At 36.5% G+C, this 25,357-nt stretch overlaps 1 protein-coding gene across 4 annotated transcripts in view; it reads left to right on the top strand.

Annotated features, from left to right (window-relative positions):
• LOC131691972 (pikachurin) overlaps positions 1-25,357 on the top strand; it is a 788,885-nt gene that overhangs the window by 54,706 nt on the left and 708,822 nt on the right. For all 4 annotated transcript variants that reach the window (XM_058978784.1, XM_058978785.1, XM_058978782.1 and 1 more), the window contains one exon: positions 5,858-6,581. In XM_058978784.1, coding sequence (XP_058834767.1) covers positions 6,494-6,581 — 88 coding nt within the window. In that variant the 5' untranslated portion in view covers positions 5,858-6,493. The remainder of the gene's footprint in view (positions 1-5,857; positions 6,582-25,357) is intronic.

Here is a 25,357-nt window from a genome sequence, read left to right as displayed (position 1 = left end):
AATTAGTGATTGGAACAGCTATGCGTCCACTAACAAACAATAGAATCAAAACAAAAAATTCCTCCGGTGGAAGCATACAAGCTTTTAACTGGCTTGATTATCGACACTGCGATTAAAGGTCAGACGAAACGAGATCCGGCGCAAACAGCAGTGGACAGTCTCTCACTTCGCGTTCAGAATTGTACGTGAATGTCGGATCGCCTGATTTTTTCCAAATATACGCAACGTTAGAAACGCAAATGAAAAACTTAATGAATGCTGAAAACGCGGTTATTGACACCGGTTTGTCGAAGGATGTACAAGGAAAATAGTGTTTCTAATACAACTACGTTGTACTACGCTAGGTCCTACGTTGTGTATTCTATTTAACCGTTGATCGGAATGCACGAAACCAAGAATCCTTTTTCGGCGACAACAGCATTCCATATAGATCTACACTCAAACAATTGATGTTTTGCGATTAAATAATAATATTTTTTTGAACGTAATGCTCTTTGAACAAACAACTTTATCTGACAGAAAAGATACTCGCGCTAAGCAGTGTAGCGTTCGTTAGATGATGACAGCTATGCATCGCTTCTATGCTAATTATTATGACAGTAGTGGTGATGGTGATCATAAAAGAGGCTGTGCTGCATACATTCTCCTCACAGAACTGACGGTTTTATATTTACCCATCAACAACCATGTCCACATTTTTAGAGTTCCAATGATGCTCTCCATTCGATGGAGCATGGAATGCACTCCTTGCATTTAATGGAGAAACATGAGTTTCTTAGTTATTTATCTGATAAATCATATCAGATTACCTTAGTTTGAATTATTTTGCATTGCTCCATTCCTGATAATGAGAAGGCGGACACTTAGATTAGAATGGTAATGAGAAAAGACGTAAAGTTAGGCATTAGAAGTAGTTATTTATAAAAGATCACGCAGCTTCAACGAGTTTGCCAGTATTTCATGTCAAAGGACGCTCAAAATTTGGTGGAATAATGGACGATTAGGAATCCTAAAGACACAAACAAGCCTTGGTTCAAGGAGATGGATAAGGCTCGTGACTTCATTCGAATGATATCTCGGGTCATGTCCAGTCATTATACGTTGGATGAGCATCTCCGGTGTAGTGCAGTCGTGGAGAGTGGTCACTGCGCTTATGATGACGAGTATCGCAACATTAAACATGTTGTCTGGTCGTGCGCCTAGTGCCCTAGCGCCCGATCTTCCGACCGTTTTGAAAATTCGTGAACTTCAAGCGGAAGGAGAACGGATTACCTACTGATAGGATTTTGAAAGATCAGACTGCTAGTCTGGCTTCAGAAAAGTGTGATCTATTCGCCACTAATTCTAAAAGCATCTGTTTATCAAATTGCACGCGCTTGCAGAGACACACCATTAAATATTTATCCTCTGAGAAGATTCACGGTTACTGAGCAGCAGGTTATATCAGCAGTCAGTAAACTAAAATATTCTGTCACTTCTGGTCTTGACGGCATATCTTGATGTGTTCTCAAGAAGTGCACTTACGTGGCCATGTTGACAATTCTATTCAGTACTCTTAGACAGTGTTGTTATCCCTTCAGTTAGAAAAAGTCAATTATGTTTTCTGTATTTAAAAAAGTAGATTGACGAAATGTTGAAAACTATCGAGGAATTACATCGTTGTGCGCTTGTTCCAACGTGTTTGAGATAGTAGTGGACGATGTACTCTTTGCATCCAGTCAAAGCTACATTCCCCCTGACCAACATGGAACCTCTACGAATCTCGTTTCAATTCGTCTCAATTCTAGACTTCCGCCCACTTCGCTTAAAATTTTTGAGATTGGTACTATGGGAAAGTATGGAGGAAAAATACATTAAATGCTATAACTTTGAAGTAGCAATAAGAAAATTACAATTTATACCTCTTTTTAAAGGAAATAATCTTAGTATTTGAGTGAAGATATTTTTGTTTCTGGAAAAAGTGGTGTACTGGGTCATTTTGGCCTTAAATACCCGAATTTTTAAAAAATTTTCTTCTCCGTGGTACTAATCATGCATATTTTGCAGTTTTCTAATGTGAAAAAATCTCAGAAATCGAGCGGAATCTTTTTGACCTTTGTCGGATTACGATAAGTTGGGGTTATCGGGCCTTTTGTCATTTATATTAAATTGTATCATTTTCTCGTGCATATATCACTATTATTCTTCAATCAATTTTTATAATTGAACGTGGAATGTCCTTAGAAATAAAATAAAAATAGATTCGTTACCGGTAAAATTAAGATACATCAATTCAAAATTCAAAAAAAAAATTTTTTCGATGCCTTAGAATATACACTGACTTGAAATCAGTGTTTGACAGGGTTGACCACGGAATACTTCTGAAGAGATTGAAGTTAAGAGGCATTTCTATTGATCTGATTTGTTGGTTCGAATCGTATATGAGTGATCGTAAACTTATAGTGAGAATTGGATGCACATCGTCCGCTTCGTGTGCCTCAGGGAAGTAATCTGGGCCCACTTTTGTTTACACTATTTTTTAGTGATCTACCTACAATATTACCACCTAGGTGTCGCATACTTTATGCTGATGACGTCAAATTATACATGGTGGTCAAGTGCATTAGTTTTACAACAGCTCTTGGACAGTTTCGACGAATGGTGTTCCATAAACTTTCTAACAATCAGTACTCACAAATGCACTGTAATATCGTATGACCGCAAGCATAAGTCAATTTCGTACGACTACTGTATTGGAGATTAGAACCTTGATCGTGTTCTACAAGTGCGCGACCTTGGAGTCGTTTTGGATTCAGCACTAACGTTTCGACCCCATCACGAGTATATCATTAACAAAGCAAATCGCCAGATGGGATTCATGTTCAAAATCTCCAAAGAATTTAACGAGCTTTCTGTCTCCGCTCACTATACTGTGCATTGGTACGGTCGATTATATAATCTAACTCCATGATATGATGTCCGCATCAATTAACATGGGTAGCCAGGATTGAAGCAATACGCCTTCCGTGGCAAGACGCTATCAATCTTCCGCCATACGAAGATCACTGTTACACTCGCTAGAAAAGAAGAGAAGAGTAGCCCAGGCCGTTTTCGTTGCTAAAATACTTCTTGGTGAGGCAGATTCTCCGGAGCTATTGAGCCAACTACACCTATATGCACCCGAACGTGTGCTTCCCAGCGAAGAATCTAGCTTACGTTGATAGAGAGTCTCCCGGCGAAAGAAGTTCTCCCAATCCCGATACTTTTTCTACTTTCGCAATTTTCTAGGGTCAACCGGTTGGGTGCCGTGGTCGGTCTGGCAATTCCGTGTGGCTCCGGTTCGCTGGCGCGCCGACGACCCATGCTCGGCGCTTTGTAATCTACTCGAATAGTCCCCGGTGCTGGATCTAGTCTCCTCCGGCGGAGAGTCTCCCGTCTGCGTTACCACTCTAATGTTTGGTTAATGTTTGGCTCATCCATTCCATGAATCTCTTTGCGGATCACTTCGAACCACGGACATTCGAAGACCACATTCTCCTCGACGTTCTTACACTCCGAGAAAAACGGTGACGTTGCGTGCCCGAACCGATGAAGATACTTCCTGAAGCAGTCGGGGCCCAACGTGAGCTGCGTTTCGTGGAAGTTCACCTCTTCGTGTTTTCTATTGGTCCACGTCGACAGGTTTGAATTGAGCCGGTAGGCTCATCTTCCTTTCTCCTGCTGCCACCTCGCCATCGAATTGAATCTCAGCATCTTCCTCGGGTTTCTGGTGTTTCCTCGATTATAACACTCGATATCTTCCATTAGGGTGATGCAGATCGCTACTTGAACGGCCATAAGCCGGAACATCCTGTTCAGCTTTTCGCGTTCTGCTTGGTCTTCAATGCCGCACCACAGCCAGGAAGCCCGTATCGCAGAATCGATAACGAAACACTAGCAAGCAGACGTCTTGTGCTGCCCTTCGGATCGCCGGCGTTTGGCATGATTCTCGCTATTGCGTTCGATGGCTTCGCCGACTTTTCACAGGCGTAATGTGTTTTTTATAACTCAAATGGTAGTCTGTTTACACTCTCAATTGCTTCAGTGCGCGCTTCGATGTCATCACGTGTCCTCCGTCATCGATATGCATCTGCTGAACCGCTTCGTAGTTGCTGACCAATAACACTTCTGTCTGCAGCTTGATCCTTCTCATCCAGTTTCCGATCGCGTCAATTGTCTCCGTCATAGACACCTCCACTTCTTCAAGTGTCTCATCGTTAGTGACACGTCGTCCGCGAAATCCACGGTTTTCACTTTCCTGGGCAACTGCAGTATCAAGAGCCCATCGTACATCCCGTTCCAGAGGGTCGGACCGATGATGGAGTCCCGAGGAACACCCACTGTGACTCGCATCGACTGCTGCCCTTCATTCGTCGCATCTCGTATAGCAGCACTCTTTTCTGGTAGTAGCACTTCAGAATCTGACCTAGATAGTTGGGGACCCTCATTCTGTCTAGCACTGCTGCGATGGCTCCTCAGCTGACGCTGGTAAATGCATTCCTCACATCTATCGTGACCACAACGCAGTGTTGATCTCTTCTTCGCTTGTTTTTAGATGCCTTCTCAGCACTCTCGGGTATTGTTCGAATTGCATCCACTGTCGATGCTTCTTTGCGGAATCCGAACTGCATCTTGAACAGGCTGTGCTCACTCTCCGTGCATTTCGTCAACCTGTTAAGGATGATTCTTTCTAGGGGTTTTCCGAGTGTATCCAGCGGGCATATGGACTTATACGAGGCCGGATCGTCCGGTAGCTTACTTGGCTTTAGCAGCAACACCAGCTTCTGTATCTTCCACATTTGGGGAATTTGTCTTCATTTAAACCAGTAGTTTTCTACCGGGGGTGAATTCACCCCCAGGGGTAAATTAGACTATTGTAGGGGGTGACTTATAGGGGTAAATTTAACTTTGATCCTAACATTCTTGTCGGATATTTGTCTTTATATATTGTTGTTTACTGCGAGTATTCAGGAACAAGTTTTTATTTGGCAAGCTATGGTTCTCATCCAATTGAAAATCATTTTTTTCTGACAGGGTAACGATGATGAGCAATTTTCAGAAAGGGATACATTATGGGGGTCAATATTCGGAAAGGGGTACGTGGAACGAAAAAAGGTTGAAAACCACTGCTCCGTAACTGTTGGAGCGGTGGTACAGGTTCCTTGGTTGATCAAAGCGGGCTGATGGTGGATAGGAGAGATTTTTCTTCCAGTTTGATGAATGGATAGTCTGCTTTCAAAATCCTGATTATTGCGGGAGGGAGCTGTGGAATGTGAGGAAATGACCTGTACATGATGCTGTTGTGTTATGGACTGAAAATAAAACAATTTAAACATTGTTTGTTGTTCAACGATTATTGTTGATTATTCTGAGGATGTTATACGCTGAATCAGTCAAAATTAAATGACAAAAACGAAGTATTGCTTCTTAATCCGACAATTTCGATGTTTTTATTTCCTTGACAAAGGTGAAATGAAATCACCAAAACTGTTGGATTAAGAAGCAATACTTCGTTTTTGCCGTTTTGTTTTGACTGATTCAGCTGATAACATCCACAGAATTACAAAATAAAAATATTGTTTCTAGAATTACAAAATAAAAATACAAGATAGTTGAACTAAAAGGAAAACTTCAAATTTCATTATCTATTTTTTTCAGCATTGTGCTAAATATATTTTCAGCATTTAGAATTTTTACTCAAATAGTTAATGAATTTCGTGATAATACACATTAAAAACTGTAGGCCCGTAAAATAAATCCGCCGTATGACATCATTATTTCGTAATGCCACTTGTTTCACCTAATTAAAATGTTTCAACGTTTGTGTCTTCATTTTCAGTCTACCGGTCGGCCGCCTAAACCCCGCGCATCCTTCGCCCAGCCAGTCGAGAGGGTCGAACCATCATCAGGAGTTTTATGTGCACTCGAGCTTATTATTCCGTGCGTGTTTCGCAGCGGAAGAACGTGTTGTGTTAAATAAACACCATTTGAATTTTTTCGTTCCCTGGTTCCCTGCTTACTGGATGAAAAGGCAATGTGAAGTAAGAAAATAACTCAACAGAAATTCGGTTGCGGGAAACGTAAGCTGCCAGAGGTTCAGAAACGTTGCATTTTCCTGCTGACGCGGAAGAAAGCTTACCGCACGTTGAATATTGAAGGCGTTGAAGTGATGCAAAATAGTCATGAATAAATTATTGTAATGAAGAATAAACAACAGTAGACTCTGCACAAGCCATAGACCTCCTACCCCAGTGGTTCGCTAGATTGAGTTGAATTGTTTTTGAGAAAAAAAAAGTCCCAGTGAAACGCCCCTTATAATTAGTGTCAGTGAGTGTGTTTTGATACGCGCCAAATACGAAGCAAACGTGTTTTTTGTACAGTGCTGCTGCAGGTAACGAAGTGACTAGTCATAATTTTCGCTGCCATCGTGCAACGGAGAACAACGAGGCCAGGATATAAACCAAACAGTGCAGAAATGTGGCTTTTTGGATTTTCACTGTTCGTGATCATCTGCGTGGCCAAGTGCACCGAGGGCGATGTTTCGGTCGAAGCGGCTTTTCAAGGTGAGAGAAAATGATGATGTATGGGTTGCTGAAACGGAAAATGCTTTCAGAGTTGTCACGTTTTATAGCTGCTCAGATGAACCGGGAGCTAAAGCGTAAGCAAGGTTCAGGTCTCACAGGCACGTACCACTCAACCTTGACTGTTACGTTCGGGGTATCGCTTTCTACCGAAATTAGCAGTATGGGAGGAAAATTTTGACTCTGATTAGCCCCAATTAGAACATGTGTGGTTGATTAAAAGGTAGACGTAACTGATGGCTGATATATCTGGTCTTGAACTGCTTATGGATTTGATTGCTCCCAAATTACAGCGATTAATTTTGCAAATGGTCGGTGGTAAGTCAGACCAGACTACGTCGAAAAATCTTAACAGGTGAGATAATGATAGTATTGGATAGAGAGTTTTTTCAGCTACATTCGACTTTTGCCAGAATTATAATATGTTACAATTAGCATAAATTATGGCTAAAATAAATTTCGAATTATAATGCTGCGATTGAAACTTTAAACACGATTTTCTCGAAATCATCACGATCTCACTTAGTTCGGTTTGACTTAACACCGACCAAATGTTCCTTGACAGCCTCTCTCTTACCTTAGGAGCAGGAGGAAGTTTAGAAGCTTTTAAGTTGACTCTCTGGTTTGCTTCTGGTTACTGGATGGCTGTTGTAATAGTCCTCCGGTGGGGAGCATGAACATCTTTTTTCGTGGACCTGGCTTGGTATGAGTAATTAATAATTTATTATGTATTTTTCACTGCGAATGTTACGTAGAAAAAAATCACCGATATGGTCGCCCCCCCCCCCCCCCCAAAATGAAGTGTTTTACAGCCGAAGTACAGCGATGAGCAGTCTTCCGGGTTCATAGAGAACAATCCGTGAAGATTCAGCGTTTCACCGTTTCCAGAATTTCTTTGTATCTGCTTTTCGCGACTATACTTCGCATAATTTATTGCAAGTCACAATTGATGAAATATGTTGACACATAAAAATGCAGCCGCACACGACTTTGGCTTACTTAGGTTAGACAGAATATTGTCAGCTGCTGTAAAGTATGTGAGGACGCATGGTCTTTTGTGGGTTATCGAAGTAAGACGGATAAAACAATTCAACGCCACATTTAGATTTGAAGAAACGGGCCCACAAATATAATGTACGTGTGTTGTACATTTCATAATAAGTGACGATCATTGCATTTTTGAGAATGTGACCGGAATGTGAATATTTACAAAAACGTTTAAAGGTTTGCTGGATAGTTATGGTGTGATATACCCAGAGCCACAGAGAGGGTGATGGAAACGTGGTGTTTCCCCCCGGGCCCGGAGTTGTAGGCTCGAACATTGAACAGAAGGAATGATTTTAACAAATATTGTTTCAATAACAATTTATTTGAGAATGCAATTAGTTTCAATATTGGTATTATTTATTTCGTATGCCTTCCTGAATTCTGAAGTGCAGTATGTTGGAAAACCAAATATATGATTTTCTTAATTAGAAGCTCAAAAATTCCACGGTATTACCAAATTCAAATTTGTATTTGGTATTACTATGTTAGTCATTTGGTTAAATGTCATGGGAATTTTTTTTATTTCGTAAATGGACTAAAAATGGTTTTTCTCTGCAAGTACGTGTTTTCGATTCTATAAATTATGACCACGTCGCAAGTGGTTACAGACGTTAACAAAATGAAGGTGTAGAAACGGATAAGGCCAAATTGAACTCAAAGGTTCGTCCTGACAAAAACAGAAATATGGTCCGAATTCTGTCATAAAATATTAATCGTAAATTATATCATAAAGTTTATACTGCATGAAAGACTATACGGAAATAAAACTGTTCACAAATTCATGACAAAAAGATCACGATTTTGTGACCTGAACGACTTACGAAAACCGTGACCAAGTTCCTGAAATCATATATAATGAACCTCGGTTTCATGAATCTATTTGTGTTTCCAAAAAAAAACTAGTTTGTGCCAAATATGTGGCGTCATAATTTGGCAATACAAAACTGAAAGTTAAAGGATGTTCAAGATTCATGAGCTTACTATCGGATTTTTCTGCTACAACAGCTTGATATGTTCACTTAGTCGCGATTTTCGTAATCTCTATTCGGGTTATCGTGATTTTTTAGTCATTGATAAAGTTATTCATGTTCATGAATTCAAGGTCTTAGTCACGAGTTTTCATATTTTAATCAGGAGTGAGGTGAATTATTGTCAGGATTTCAGGATCTTAGTCACGGTTTTCGTAATTTCTAATCACGTTATCGTGATATTTTGGTCACGAGTGGAGTGTTTTATGTTCATGATTTCAGGATCTTAGTCACAATTTTTTATATTGTTTTCCCGAGTAATGCAATTTATGTTCTTGATTTTCGGATCTTAGTTACGATTTTCGTTATTAAGGGGGGAGGGGGGGGGGTGGGGGGGTTAAAGGTTTCAGCGTGAAAAAAAACCATTTTTTGCGATTCTTTTTAGAACTTTGCGTGAAGCGAATTGTTCAAAACTTTTGTACATTATAATGTATCATTTCAATAGCATGCTGTAATTTTTCTATTCAAAAATATTGACAAACGAATCGGTGACTTGGTGAAGCTTTTTGTAGAACGTCTTTAGAAAAACATGATTTGCGGTGTTAACTGCCATTCAAGAACTGCTTAGCCGATTTCTTTCAAACTTTGCACACACATTCTATGTTAAAAGAACCTAACCGCTACGCTGAGTTTTTGAGACATCACACTGAATCTTATCAAATGAATAATAATGTTCTAGGTCCTAATAGCTTTCTTATAACTACTGCCTCTTACTTACTCATGATTTTTTAAACTATTTCACGGGTACGAATGGTCAGTCGTGACTATTTTACTAGGAATCATGAACTAGTTCACGAGTAAATGAATGATATATCATGAATTCGTGAGCTATTTCACGAGCACGAATGGTAAGTTGTAACCATTACATAAGGAATCATGAACCAGTTTACAAATACATGAATAATATTTTATGATTTTATGCACTATTTTCGAACATTGGATTTTTGGATAATGACTATTATGTTAGGAATTATAAATTTGTTCACGAGCATTGTTCGAATTTATGAATGCAATTCCGAGTTTCTTGAAATAGTTCACGAGAAAGTATCTAGGCTGGTTTGATTTTGTGAGCTAATATTCCGAAATCTATAAATAGCATCTTCAGTCAACTATTGATTTCACGAATAATGTTCATAAAGTTGTGTACTACTTCACGTACAGAAAATCGAATTGATAATGGCATGCCGGAAACCGTGACTGAAGCTCCTAAAACGAAAACAAATATTTCCACTAGTAAAAGCGTTATGCGGGCGTACTGAAGGGAAATTGAACATAATTATAAAACACATTATTTTTGTTCATCGTCCTGTTTTCGTTACGTAAAAAAATATTCCAGAATTCATGGCACTTTATTGACGATTATGGGAACAATTTTTTTGCTATGTAATCATAAGAGTACTGTGAATCTTTGAACACAAGAACAATTTTAATGAGCGGTGGGTAAAAATACATTTATTTTTTTTTAAATTTATGTAGACAAATCTATTTTCTTTTTCATACTTTACTATAATTATCTCAAGGAATTTGACCGACTATTGAAAAAAGTCTTAAGTGTTTTTGAGTTCCGGGCTCTCGAGAAATTGATTTTGATTCGCATTTCACTAATTCGAAACTCTGCAATCGTTGGATGGGTTTCAAAAAACAGTGATTTATATTTTTGTTAAGGCTGAACGGTTGAAATTGAATCATCAGTCTAGTTTGCGATTTTTTATCTATTCAGGACAATATGTGACTTTTATTTCTACTCATTTTAATCTATCGTAACTGCTAAACGATTCACAAAAGAATCTTTTGGAAAGAAGGTGAAAACCCGACAGCCTTCTTTAAAAGTGCTCAGTTGATGAAATAGGACTCGAGGTACGAATTCTGAATAACTCCACGAATTCTGAATAACTCCACAAATCAAAAAAGAACATAAAACTCACGAAGAAATCGATGGATAGTAATTTTTCGAGTTTGTTTAGAACATATTTTTTAAACACAAGAACCTGAAGGTTTTTTCAACTTTAACAAACTTTCTCAATTTAATTTTTTTTTGCATTCTGTTGAAGAAATTCTATGCAAATCAATATTCTTCTATTTCTATGGATGTCTATATTTTTCGCATAATTGTATTGTTTCTAATTTTTTCGCTGTTTCTACTATTTCGTATCTGACTTTTTTCATTTTTTATTCTTTCCATTTTCTATAATTATCCCATTTGTTTTAACTTGTTTCATCTTTTAATGTTTTTTTTTATTTTATCTATCGTACTATTTGTTTCATTTTCATACTTTGCTTAATTTTTTTCATTAAATTTGTTAAATTTATTTCACTAAACATTTATCTTTTATTTCTTTGTATTTTATTAACAATTTTCAACAGACCTATTTCAGTTTTGCTTTATCTACCCTTTTTCAAAATTCTTCAATTTTAGGTATCCCAATCTTTCTTTAAATTTTTTTTTCTTTTTTATCAGTTTTGTAATTTATGCTTTTCTTTTGCATGGATTTTTTTTTCAATATTTTCAACCTTCAGCATTTTACTTTTCTACTCATTTAAACAATTTTGAACATCATGTTTTCTATTTTGTCAGTTTTTTTTTCATTTTAGGTTTTTTCCCATTGTTTGATTTTGGACTTTTTCGTTTTGTGTATGTTTCCTGTTTTCCATTTCATAAAGTTTTATCTTCCTTCCACTTTTACTTTATATTGATTTAATTATTATTCAACCCATTTATTTTCTTAAATTTCTCCTATATTTTTTTATTTTTTCTATTTTCCGATTTCTTGTAACATTTTCATTTTTACGCATTAAAACCATTTTGATTTATCATTTTTCGATAATTTCACTTTTTCTGTTTTTGGGCTGTTTACACTTGTTCCTCTTTTCTATTTTTCTTCTTCAATGTATTCCATCCAACTGTTCATTTATTGCCATTTCTATTATTCTATAGTAATTTTACAATTCTAAGTTAGTAGAATTAAAAAAAATTGCCTGTTTTTTGACATTTGATATTATTTTATTTTAATCTATTTATCCCATTCTTGTTTTTCATCTTTTCTTCTATTTGGAAACATTTTCATGGAAAACATTGAAACTTTTTTAACATTTTCTAGTTTTCATAGCTTCCATTTTTTATTTTGTTATCAATTTTTATATTTCAAATATTTTTATTTTTACGTCTTGCCCTGTAGATCTATCCTGTTTATTTATATATTTGTTTTTTTTTTTAGCTTTGTTTTTATATTTTTTGATTATATTCGTTTTTGTACTATTTTCCGTTTTTCCTGTTTTCCATGTTCATGATATTTTCTTTTTTCTTTTGTCGTTTACCCGTTTTAAACATTTTGCATTCTATGTGTACAATTTTTGCTTAACTTACTTTTTCATTTTCTTTATTCAGTTTGGTGATTATTATTCAATCTTTTTTATATTGCTATTTATTCCAATTTTTGCAATATTTTCAAATATTAATTTTTCCATTGTCTTAATTTTGTCCATTTTCTGTTGTTTTTTCGCTTTGGATTTGAATTCTATTTTTATATGGAAAGCAAAGGAAAGTCATTTGCATATTATTACTCTTTTTCCATTAAAAGATAATTTTTTCAGCTTTCTCGTTTTTTTCATTTTATTTATTTTTTTCCATATTTTTTTCTTTCTTTAAATTCTACCATTGAATTTTTTTTTGTTTTTTTAACTTACTGTAGTTCTTTTATTTTCTCAATTTGTACAAGGTTCTTCTTATGATTTATTTATTAACATTGTACCAAATAGATAAATAAATGACTCACAAAAATAACCTGCATCAGTTTTTTTTCCGAAACCGAAGAAAGTCAGATACACTATTGAACAAATGAGATACCTGAATAAATATGAATTATTGATAATTCGGTATCTTTTTTAAGTTGAAAAAGACGCATTTCTTTGCACGATTTTCAAAATATCAATTACCTACGTGAGTGCATTTTGGATTTTGCAATTTGCTCGTCAGTTATAAAAGTGTCGTCCAAGCAAGAGCAACACAGCAAAATTTTGCTGGCATTTGGCCTGAATCCGTACTACTTGCACACCAAGTTAGCGGAATCCTGTTAAAAGTTGCCAAATCAACTGTCACCAGCATAATGGCAACCGGAAGACAAAAGTGACCGATATGTTCAAACATATGAAGTTGTTGAAGTTGACACAGAAATATCTTTTTTGGTAGGCTTTCTGTACCTGTGGTTTGAAAAGCGATATTTTCATTGTAACCGAGATCGTCAACGGGAGTATTTACGTTGAAAGAATTCATGAAAAAACGTCTGCTACCTTTCATAAAGCATCACGATTGTTCCATGCTATTTTAACCATATTTCGAATCCTTCTATTACGGAAAACAAGTTAAGTAGAGCCGTTGATTCCGGTTCCATGTGTTGATGATCCGATATCTTGTTGTGGAGTTACCTCTTTGGCGTTGGTGAAATAGAAACATCATTTGAATTAACAGCATTAAGTGTATTCTACTATAGATCTCCACAAAAGTGTTTATGCACTATAGAAAATGGCAGAGAATTTTTTTCCAAAAAGTTTTCAGCTTAACCGTTTCTATGTCCGAAAAATCTACAATAATGGAGGGGGCTGCACCCCCGGGCCCGTAATTTCTCTCTACAGCCCTGGTTATGCCTCTCAAAGCAAAACGTAAATTTTAGTAACCAGAGCACCATCTCAGTACTATTGAGTTGTTTTTATTGTCATGCTGTGTAATACTTTTTGGGAAAGTGTGATTGCCGTGATATGTTTTCTAGAGTTTCATTTTAGGGTTATTATTTGTGCCGGCCGGTTATGTTTTTCAGGAGCAAGAATTAAACTAGTCCCATAAAATTACAAAAGAATGTTATTAGTGAAATCTGCGTTGCTAATTGGATTATCGCAATAAGATTTTTTTTCAGCACCAGATCGATAAGTAGAAGAATGAAGGGCTCACATAGTACGTAAAAAGTGTACACCTACACACTGCTGTCCGCTTAAAAAGTATTATAGATAATGGGTTTATGCTAAGGATGGACGACTTCAAGATGGTTATGAAAATAGAGTGCTCATTTGATTCCGTTTCGGCGAAGACCAATTAGCTTCCGTAATGCGAAGGGAAACTGATAGGATGAATTTAATTAAGTACTAAAATCTAAGCGAACCTAATGCATTTCCCGGTATTTATCCTGGCAAATATGTATCGTAATCATTAGCACTATAAATTGATTGATTTTCATAGTCTCTGCGAAGCCTGACATTGCGTTCTGAGGCGGAACTTAACCTTATGCTTTGACAAACTTCCCCTTCGATTCTTAATGTGCTGCACAATAACTATGTTATCCCACTGACACTATCGCTAACAAATCCTCCTCGTCGGGATTCGAATATACTACCAGTGAGGTAAGATCAGAGTAGCGCCAGCTCAGAGCGACTTTCCTTCATAATTTATGTCATCGCAATTTGTTTAGAGTTTATAGGTGGAAATCGAAACGATAGATACCTTTCAAATATAGCAAGCCATTCTGTTGCAGTTATTGAAGCGGAACACGTTTCGAAGGGTACTTTGAAATGTCTCTTCTAGTTCTGATTATTTTCCGTCGGCCTATGTTCGCTACGAGGTTAAACATCGACGCCAGAGAGGTGACTCCAACTATCTGGACTAGATATCGACCCATCAACTCATGGACCGGGGACCAATGGCTTTACTTCCGAAGGATTTTTTTTTTCACCTCCGAAAAATCTCAACGACCTAGGCTAGGATTGAGCCCAGACCAACTGGGGTGAGTGGCGGTCACGCTTACCACTCAACCACCGGCGCTGTCGCTTCGAAATATCTGGATAAGGTTTGTTGTTTTTGGGCGAGGAATCTCTAATAATCAATCCCATTAATATTATTTCTTCAATGATCTCCCGTTTGTCCGAAAGTTGCAAGTTTTGCTCTTCTCTCCCGGTCACCATCTACGCATTCTCTCCCCTGTCCTTGATACAACTGCTCCTACACCGATTTTGGAAATAATCCCCCCTCTGAATATCTTGACCAAGCATAAGTCTCCGATAAAAAATCAAATTTGTATTCCGTATTCCTAGTTTTAAGATATTTGTAATTTTACCTCTTTGTTAAAACTATTGTCCCCCATCTCGTAAATAGAATTGTATCCCTAGTTTTAAAACACCGGTGAAATTTTTCATAAATATTTGTTCCCCCTTTTGTGTACCAAACTATATTGTTAGTTTTAAGATAACTGTAAATATTTCCTAAAAACTATTGCTATTGAATTCCTTGTTTTAAAATTTTTCACAAAAAAAAATTTTTTTGCCCCCTCTTTTGTATATAGAATCTTATTTCTAGTCTTAAGATAGCTGTAAAATTTTTCTCTTTCATAAAAAAAATATTTCAACATTGTAACCTCCTAGTTTTAAAATATCCAAAATGTAAAAACAAAAGAATTTGGCACCGCCAAGCTAACGCATTTGTGCCTATCAAATAAACGAAATGAATAAAAAAAAATATTATTTCTTCATTGTATAGGAAATTTACGTTTTGGTTAGTACTTCTAAACTTACTACTTGTAAGCTTCAGCGTCTACTTTGATGATTAGTTTCCAAATACATTAGTAAAAAGCATATAAAATTCTCAGTCTTTATCGAATTTCACTTCCTTCTTTTCAAACCCAAATAAAATTATTCGTAATTCTCGTATGTATCCATCCACATATGCGCGCGTAAGCATGTACAATCGCTTGTGTACTCAAAACATAGCATGACACCCGAAACAGGAAATTTTCACTGTACCTACGGACACATTTTGTATCCGCGCTTGTCTCCATAGTAAATAAATAGCTCGTTTGTCTTTAGTGATTAATCGGCTCGATGTATTCGGGGGAAAATTATTCAACGAAACGCAGTTTAATTATTAATACTCATCGCGGCTTCACTGTCGGATGAAATCGTAGCCTGGGATAATCTAGCCAAATAGCAGACTCTCGCTAAAGGCGACGTTCAGCTAGTGTTCACAGTTTACGCAAGCATTAGGTAGGGTAACGAACCTATATTGGCCCTATTAGGAAAGGAAATCGAGCGGCCTACAATCGATGGAATGAATGTCAATTGACATCAGCATCTTTCATTCGTTCCTAGGAACGAATATAATAACACAAACGACCTGAAAATGGTGAAAAACTTCTGTTGGTGCGCAATGAACACTCGAATTGAATGCCGTGATTATCGCACTACCGTTTGAGCCAAGGCGTTGAACAACCGTGGCAGACTCTGCTATAATCAACGGCTTCAAATGGGTTGAGTGATAATATAAACAGGGCGAAAATGGCCTCTTTACCCTACCATGTGTATTTTCGAAAGCTTCTACCACCACCACTCAGTGCACTCTGTGTAAACTGATATAAATTACCGAAAACGGGATGGCGGTTTCGCTGAACATATGTCGCAAGTAGCGAGCACGCAAATGAAGGGGTTTACTCTTTTCGTGCATATGAATTATTTTCGCCAAGTAATGAGAACTGATGACTAGCTCGACGCTTATATAAATTGGCAATATGTTAGTGGATTGATTGATTCTGATATTAAGTGCAATCGGTATGCTAACCCGACCAGAATGATATAACAAGTTTATAATAGAACACAATTTTTGAAACATATTGTGTTATAAATTAGGTCTGGTTAGTAGTTAAAATAACAGAAATTTATAACAAGTTACAATGCGAGATATAGTGTTGAAATATTTCTGTTATGTGTTTTTGATCGGGAATGCTAATATTGAATATATTCGTTAAAGGCATTTTTAGTTTTTTTTTGCGATTTAAGGTATATCGAGCATTGCGATTTATTGTCAGTACCATTTTTGTGTCGTGATTAATAGATTACACGAATCCATGTGCATGTATTTCGGATACTTTGAAACTGATGACACACCATAAGCTCGGACCAGAGTGGATCGTTTTGTTTTGCTGTGATACCAAAATCTCATGTCAAATTTACTGTGACAATCAATTTGACAATAATTCAAGTTATGAACAGAAGCATTTACACTACTAAACATCCCTTTAGAGAGTTTTTGACATTTGTCAGAGTAGTGTCCAACTAGTGAATCAAATCCATTAGTTGGATAAAAGCTGTGGCCCATCCAGTGAATCACGACTGTGCGTGTTAGAATTAATCAAACCAGTTTATTTTCGGCGAATGCTATACGAAGCAATACCGTGCCTAAATTCCAACGCGGGCAGTGGTGATTGATAGTGTTGTCACCGAGCCATGCCTGAAATGTGAAGGACTATTGAAGTACAAGGTTGACGGCTATAGGAACTTCAACAGGTGAAGATTTTGATATGCAAGCAATTGAATTCGTCAGAAAAAAATCACCATTGAATGAATGTCACTTTTTGATACTCTGGAAATACCTCTGTCCCATCCCAAAGGATCAAAGGAGTGACATTAACCTTTTTAACCAAGTCACTCCCAACGATTTATCATACCTCTTTTAAACTGAAACGGTCGGTACGGTTATTCTCGTTTCTTCCTCCTTCAAGATTCAAAACGATTCGTTAATTAGATTATTCATTAATTGAATAATTGAATTGCCATATCATTTTGAACAGAATTGAATAAAAATGTCACTTTTTGATACCCGGGACTGGATTTTTACAGCCAACATGTCCGATCCCGTCAAAAATTGTATGTTAACTTATCTTTCTACAGTGAGAACATTTTTGAAGCAGTTGACTACTAAATGCAACGATCGTATATTTGGATGGCTAACTCATCAAACAACGTTACCGATTCGATTGCTGTTCTACATTGTTATTGCAGAATTATCCTTCCGAAAATCGATTCTTTCAATATTTTATCATACAAATTGAGTTATTTTGCTATCTTCCGATATGAAGCTTAGCTTCCACGATCTAAATAATATTTATCTGAATAAAACTTTTACGGAAGACTACCTTTTTGGAGGCACTAAGTTTTGTAGGCCTCGCCGTATACGGTGCCTTTGGTCACGAATGGTTTGCTACGTTTGCCACAATTGCATATGGCCTGCCAAATCAAATACTTCGAAGCGTATTCCGAAATCTTCTTCCGTTCGAATCACTCCATAAGGTAAAATATTCTTGTTTCGGCATCTGCTTAAAAATCCGCTTTGCTGTAGGCCATCAATGACACAGCAACGGTATTTCGTTAGTAGTTTCGTGTAGAGTTTCCAGGCGTGTGTTTTGGCAATACTCTGTGTTCATCTCGATTTTTTAAATAGCATGTTACAAACATCCTTAAGACTAATTTTAATTATACTAGTAATTTGTCTAATACTAACACTGTAATCACTTTAATGTTTGCTTTTTTCCTTACATTCTTGTATTTCATAATGATCTTGTATTTTCGAGTGTATTTATTTACTTTTTTCTGCTATTGTCTGAACTTAAAACAAAACTGAATATTCAAGAACATTTGATTAGCCTTGGATGAGTGTATGAGGAGATGAGTTGAATTAGATTTTGACCGACACATTGTCTAAAAAATGATAGATAAGTTCCATGTATAGAGGATCGCGATACGCCAGGATGTCTCAAAAGGGAACATGGATTGGTCTTCCTCAGACTTGTAAAGAATCTACTAATTGTGATCTGGCTTTACGATATTCAGTGCAGGACCAAACAACATGCTCAATGTCGTGGTAACCCTCTCCACAAGCACAATGATTACCCTCTGCGAGCCCAATACGACGAAGATGTGCATCTTAAGTATAATGATTGGACAAGAGCCTAGACATCACACGGATGAAGTCCCGACTTACATCCAATCTTTTGAACCATGCCTTCGTTGATACTTTAGGGATAATTGAGTGTAGCCATCGTCCCAGATCTCTATTGTCCCAAGATGTTTGTCAACTAGCAAGCGTCCTCTGACGAGAAGCGCTATAAAATTCTTTGTAAGCGATGGGTCTTTCATATATTTTACCATCTAGTGCACCAATCTTGGCTAAATTATCAGCTTTCTCATTGCCCGCAATAGAGTAATGGGTGGGGACCCACACTAGGGTAAATTGATAACATTTTCTTGTTAGGCTACTCAGAAATTCTCGTATCTTCCCCAAGAAGAATGGATCGTGATTAGTGTAGAGTGCAGTGTGCTGAGACTATCAGTGAGGATAAAGTAATGGTTCGGGGGTAAAGTATTAATTATTTACAAACTTTAGTGAACTTCTGCTAGTTCCGCTGTATAAGCAGAGGCGGATTCTGCAAGTTTGAAAGAAATTGAAAAATTATTGTTGAAAATACCGAAACCAGTGGCCTCACTGATTCGTGACCCATCAGTTTAAAACATTTTAAGGCAGTCTATGTGTTGGTATTTACTTGTAATGAAGGGGTTAATATCTGACCGATAGTAGTAAAGGGTCTGACACACTATATGCGTGGGTAGGGTCTGAACGACCTTGAAATAAATCGATATTTTGTTGATTCTAAGCCTGCTAATCGTCTTGGGATACTCGCATTTATTACTGCGGTAATAGAAACAACTTTCTTCGAAATAATGTCTCTTTTTACACTAATTATTTGTGCGGTAGATTTCTGTTATATGTTTCGATAAACGTTTAGTGCATTTGTATATTGTGACCAGATCAAATCTTGGCGATCTGTAAAAGTGAACTGTGTTATTTTAAGCAATACTATAACTCTCCCAGTTCAAAAAATTAAATGCCAAAAAAATTAAGGGCTAGCCTGATTGTTTCTCTGCGTAGTGCTAAGGTCATTTCTAGCAATGGTAGTTGGGATTTTCTGAGGTTTAAAATCTCTGACGACGTCGTCCTTCGTGAGAGTTGGTGAACTGCCAACGATCCATAAGATATATAGGCTTCAGTAGATGCAGTCGCCTCTCTTATGTCGGTGTCACTTAGTGCGGAAGGAGACCAAAAGAAAATAAATTTGACTAAAACAATAAACTGTATTTTAACCAATAGAAAGGAAAAGAGTTCACTACCTTAACTGTTTCGTGAAGTTTGCTTAAAATTGCTTGCAAAGCGAAACATCAAAATAAATCGAACCTATCAATATGAACGGTACAATCCACTTCCATGCCAGTAATTTAAAATTGACGAATTAGAAAAGACGTCGAGTTTACGTTACCATGCACAGTGTTTTTTCACCAAAAACGTGCGAAAAATTATTCACGCGAAAACGGTAAAGCGTACAGCAATGACGTCTTCTGGGACGTTTTATGCTGATCTAAGATCTTCATTTTGATGATATAGTTACAGTGGTTAATCGCCATTGACGTGATATATTTGTTACATTATTTTCGGAAGTATGGAAAACAAGATAAAGTCTTCATAAATGTTAAATAAATCGAAAACCAAAAATCTTTACTTTATCGTACACACGAAGTTATTGGCCGTTGTTTGTGAGTGAAATTTTTTTTCAACATAACTTCTTAAATATCGTAGACAGCTTCAGTATATTCCAGAATGTAATTGGTCTTATTAAGATGCATATCTTTCCAGAAGAGATCATCGGTCTACCACTCGCGAATTAGAAGTTATTGGGTAATTTTTTAATAAAATTAGCAATAAGGTAATAACATTTTAACGGACAAAAACAGACAGCAAGAGGTTGCAATTAGAAAGGCTATATCAACACTATGAAACTCAATTATGTTCATCTATCTATCATTGTCTTCAGTAGAGTTATAGATGATTTGAAAAATAAAACATTATTTTTCATAAAATGTGCATTAGCTACGAAAATACTCGAAATAATAAAAATTATGCGTTAATAACGATTGAAGATTGAAATAATTTTGTCGAATATAGGAAAGCCGTGGGAATGATATTAAAAAATAATAAAAAAAAACAGTTTGGAGGCGTCATACAAATATAACAAGCTCTAAATTCGGAAGCATTACGACGAAGAAAGCTTCGAGTATTCAGCAAAGATATTCGTGAAAGCAATCTTCGCAGATTTTTCAAAGACGTTAGCTCATTTCTGTCACAAAAAAATCTCACTTATAGGAAGATTAATCGCGAATCATAGCAGCAAATAACATACCAAAAATCTATAATGTTGAAGATACTAAAGATAAAGACTTTGTGTCTTCAGTAAAGTTGTTGGCAAAAACTTGCTCTACAACTTTGCCGAAGACATAATTTTAATGTAAGTAATTGCAAGAAATTTTGTAAATATATCTCAATTTTAAGGAGATTAATCATTAAAGTAATAACACCATATGAAACGGCTTGTAATGTTCACAAATTCCTCCGAAGACATCATTGACCCAAATTTAACGATTTAGGCGTAATTAATAGATCGCACGATTTTGGCAGAAAACCAGTGTACCGTAGTGCATAATGTGTTTTTACGTTCGTCATTTGACGGTTAACTGAGGATTGAATTAAACAAAAGAAAACTGAGTTTCAGAATAATTTTTTTTACTGAGTAAGCATGTTCTACTTGTATTCTACTGCATCAAATCTGCATCAAATTTCCTCATCCAACTCATACGAACCATTTTATGACCAAAACAGTTTCGAGCCTCTAGAAGTGTAGAAGCTACTTTTGGAGCGATTCATCTTTTAGATTTGTCCGTTGTCGGTTCCAGATGTGACGAAGAGTAAAACCATTTTGCCACATCTTCGGATCGCTTCCCAAGCAACGATTGAAAATACATCGAATGGATTTATATCCATCGTAATGGCTAACCCCGAGGCCCGTGGCCCTGACCTAGGCTCAGAGTGCCCGTGCATAAGGACGGTATTGCGGTTTACTGATTTTCTTCCATTCTGACCGAAATCTCACTGACAACTACACACCTGAGCAGATGTAAACAATTCACTCTAAAGAGAAACTGGGCAAAATTTAATTAATTTCTATTAAATGTGAAAAAAGTTACGCAAGTTTGAACAAACATATGATTAGGGCGTATAATTTAATTATAGTTCTTATAAAAAAATTGAAGCAAATTATTTTATGTGTCTTGTTGCAATTGTCCAGATATTATATTTGTTGCTAGAAATTACTATATCCGACATTGATAAGTGAAGATTATGATTTTTCGGTAAAAAATTGAAAACTAGCAATCTTGCAAGGTTATGTATTTATTTTTCAAATAATTTTTTTAACATTCTCCATGCATCAAAATTTTTTTTTTCAATAGTCATAAATAGCATAGTTAAAGCTGTTATTCTTGCATATTTCATCAGAAGTCTATCTGCACAGAATGTTGCAGTGGCAGAATTACCAGAGCGAAAATTTCAAACAAAGATAATTTCCATTTTACTTCTGAAAATGCATGAGAATATTAACAACCACATACATATGGAAATATGTATTTAACATATAGTTCTCACGCTTCTTTCCTGATCCATGACCAACCCATCATAAGTAATTCACGTTTTCATGCGAGTGAAACCGTGCATTACTCATGGTGGGTTGTTTGTAGCTTTCTGTTAGTTGGTTCGAAATATTTGCAACTAAACCTTTCTGGCAACTACATTGGTAACCTTTGTGCCAACTTACGTCATTCGATATCCGTTCATTGCCATATTTTTGGTATTTATTCATTCAATTAAACGAAAATCGAACCCAGTCTTTTGTGGGAACGACAGTAGACTCTCTCTCCCTCTTCAGCAACAACGCGAAATTATGAAAACCCATTAATTAATCGACTTCTGCAAATGTGGGAAATTTGTCGATTCTCGCTCCCATTGATTGGCAGTAACCGAAAATCCTCTGGTCGGGATTATTACCGATGCTTATTGAGATCATTGTTTGAAATTAATGGGATTGGTGTTTTCGTTGTCTCGGAAACAAGTTAAAATTACTGCTTCGCACAATGTGTAATTATTTATTCTATTTTGTGATGGTTCGTATGGGTCTGCAAATTAACGACTGCACTTTACCTTGCCATCATATATAGATTCAGCTCAATTTGATGATGTTGTAAAAACACAGTCTGAAAATTTTAATTTTGTGTAACTAAATATTCGACGTGTCTGAAGTAATGAAATTAAATGTGAGCACAAACCTCTGAATTGCTCGGGAGCACGTCAAAGTTTTGTTTTTCCGATGTACAAAATTCGTTCACCCTTCAGTAAACAATATAGGCTTATAAACATTGAGCAAAAAAAAAAACAATTAGGTGTTATGTAGCAAACGCACGTACCTCCGCTTGGAGCTACATTTTCATGGATGTCTCATATTTTTGATTGGAAAAGTTGAAAATTTGTAGACATGTGGGTGATTTGATATTGCCGGAATGCGTCTATAGAGAAGAGGATAAGTGGCACAAAACAAACAAATAAAGCACTTTTATCGATCGGATTACTGGGAACGTGAGTATGGCTTGCTGGATCTATTTCCTGCTAAGCTTTTCGGAAAAAACGGGAACATAGGTGTTACAGCAAAATTGACAGACTGAAAATATTTTCAGGGAAAGTCATCAATAATTTTTTTCGGAGCATTTCGTTAGATCAATTAGAACTGCTATCGGGTGCGGCTAGTTTTCTTGCGAAAGGGTTTATTTTTCTCGTCCATGTTGGATAGATAATATCAGACAGGTATCAACTTTAAGCGACCGTTTTCAGCCTGTCGATTCCAGATAGCGTCCGGTGTTTGGATTTTGTTGTGCGTGTACACTTGGAACGTTACAGGCGATGATACAAAACGAGTCGGATATCCGACCCATGGCTGGTGGATTCTGATTTCGCTTCGCATCCTTTGAAAGTTATTTTACTGCTAATGGCAGCACAGTAAATTGCGCGTCGTTTGTTTGATGAGTTACGCCTTCCTACGAGCAGTAGGTACCTACCCGAAAAGGTATCATTTACACGACTAATGTGCAGTCTTCTCATCTTTCAATGCCGGAGCACGGCAAAAGGCGTTGATGCTTTGAAGTCGTTGCAGTTGTCCACCCACGTCAGTTTTCGTTAATACAAGAGCTAAGTCTGTCTTTGTCTCTCAGCACTCTGGAGTGAGGGTAAAACAGCAACAAAAACGAAAGTTTCATTAGTAACGAGATGGACTGTGGGTTGCTTTGATGTGTTGAGATTACTGCGAACAGATTTTGCTCAAAGCTTAAAGTTGTTAATCTGAGAAATTCTTTGACAATGTTCTTTTTTATGAGCGTTACTTGATACTTCTTCAATAGTATTCAACTTGTGGTGTAGTAATGTATCACATTTTCAAAGTATTTATTTTTCACGTTGATCAAAATAAAATGCTGTAGACAGAAGTGGGCCAGTAGTAAAAGTTGGCCACCCAAAATTTTTTGAGAACTTTTGACATATATGTCAAAACATGCATATAATTACTATAATTTGACACGAGTTTACTTTTCATATGCATTTGGAGGTTGTAGATTTCGGACTACAAATTTTTCAGAAAAAAATTATGAGTATACACTGACAGAATATATTTGTAAATCGCTACGAATTAATTTCATACAGACAATTTTCAAAAAATATACGGATTTTTCGTACATATGATGAATCATTCGTAGTTTTATTGAAACACCTTTATTTTTTACTACGATTTTTTCGTAAAAATCACGAAACGACTTTCGTTGGCTTATTACAAAGCGGCTTCATTAGGCAAGCGAATTGTTCGCTGCTATATACAACAGTCTTTATACAATTTACGAGCACCATTCGTCAAACCGTCAACGTCACAAGAGCTTCAATAGAGATAGAATATGGAGTCCTTGTTACTATACTTCAAATAATTGTTGATAATCAAGACGGTCTCGGTCTGACTATTTAGTAACCGTATCCGTGTCCGCCGGTTTCTGGAAGATTTTCTGAACCTCTTTCGCTTCAAGTTGAATCCGGAGTAGTACGGATTCGGTCGTTGAGTCATCGCAAACTGTTCGTTGGTTTTGTATGAATAAGTTTGAGTTTTTTCTCTCTTCAGGGATAATTCACAAAGAAACCGAGCTCGTTCCATATTTTGCTGGAGCAATGTCAAAATAATATGATAATAAATACGAAAACTTTTCTAAGATTAACGAAATGAATTCGTGCGACCAACGAAATCGTTCGTAATATACACAAACATTTATTAAAACAAACGAATCATTTACTTTCATTCAAGAAAAAGAATGTCGATATCAACGATGACATTCGTGCAATGTACACTAAATATGTAAAATTTACGAAAACTTTCGTTCACCAAGCGGCCTTCTTCAGTTCATGAAATGAACGAAATCTACTACTTACAATGCACGAAAATACTCCGTTGCAGAAAACGACGTATGAACTCGTGCATTGCACGATTAATTTCATTATATTTACGAATCTTTATTTTCAGTGAATATTTGTGTTAATACAATTTGTCATCACATTCACATCGCATCAAATCAGATAACTATATTTATTATGCTAGTTTCCGATATTATCTTCTGAAACGCAAAGTCATTTCTACAAATGATTTACATAGTGTTGACGTGGAATCAGAATCTAAAATTCTCATGCGTATTCAATGAACGACGAAATTCAGAGAATTCATCTTCGTCCTTTCCTTGCCTCTTTCGTCGCTAAATGCATGAAAAAATAAAACAATAAAGGGCGATGTCCCCTCCTCTCTCGATTCTACGAAAACGAGTAACAGGACTTTCGTTTTCCTATGACAATCCGAAATTTCAATTTCGTTTTGATGCATGGTCAGTAATTTGCGATTCTCATTCATTAAATGAAATTAA

This window comes from Topomyia yanbarensis, chromosome 3 (assembly GCF_030247195.1).
Source record: "Topomyia yanbarensis strain Yona2022 chromosome 3, ASM3024719v1, whole genome shotgun sequence".
NCBI lineage: Eukaryota > Metazoa > Arthropoda > Insecta > Diptera > Culicidae > Topomyia > Topomyia yanbarensis.
Note: the sequence above shows the minus strand (reverse complement) of the source record. Positions and strands in the feature narration are given on the sequence as shown.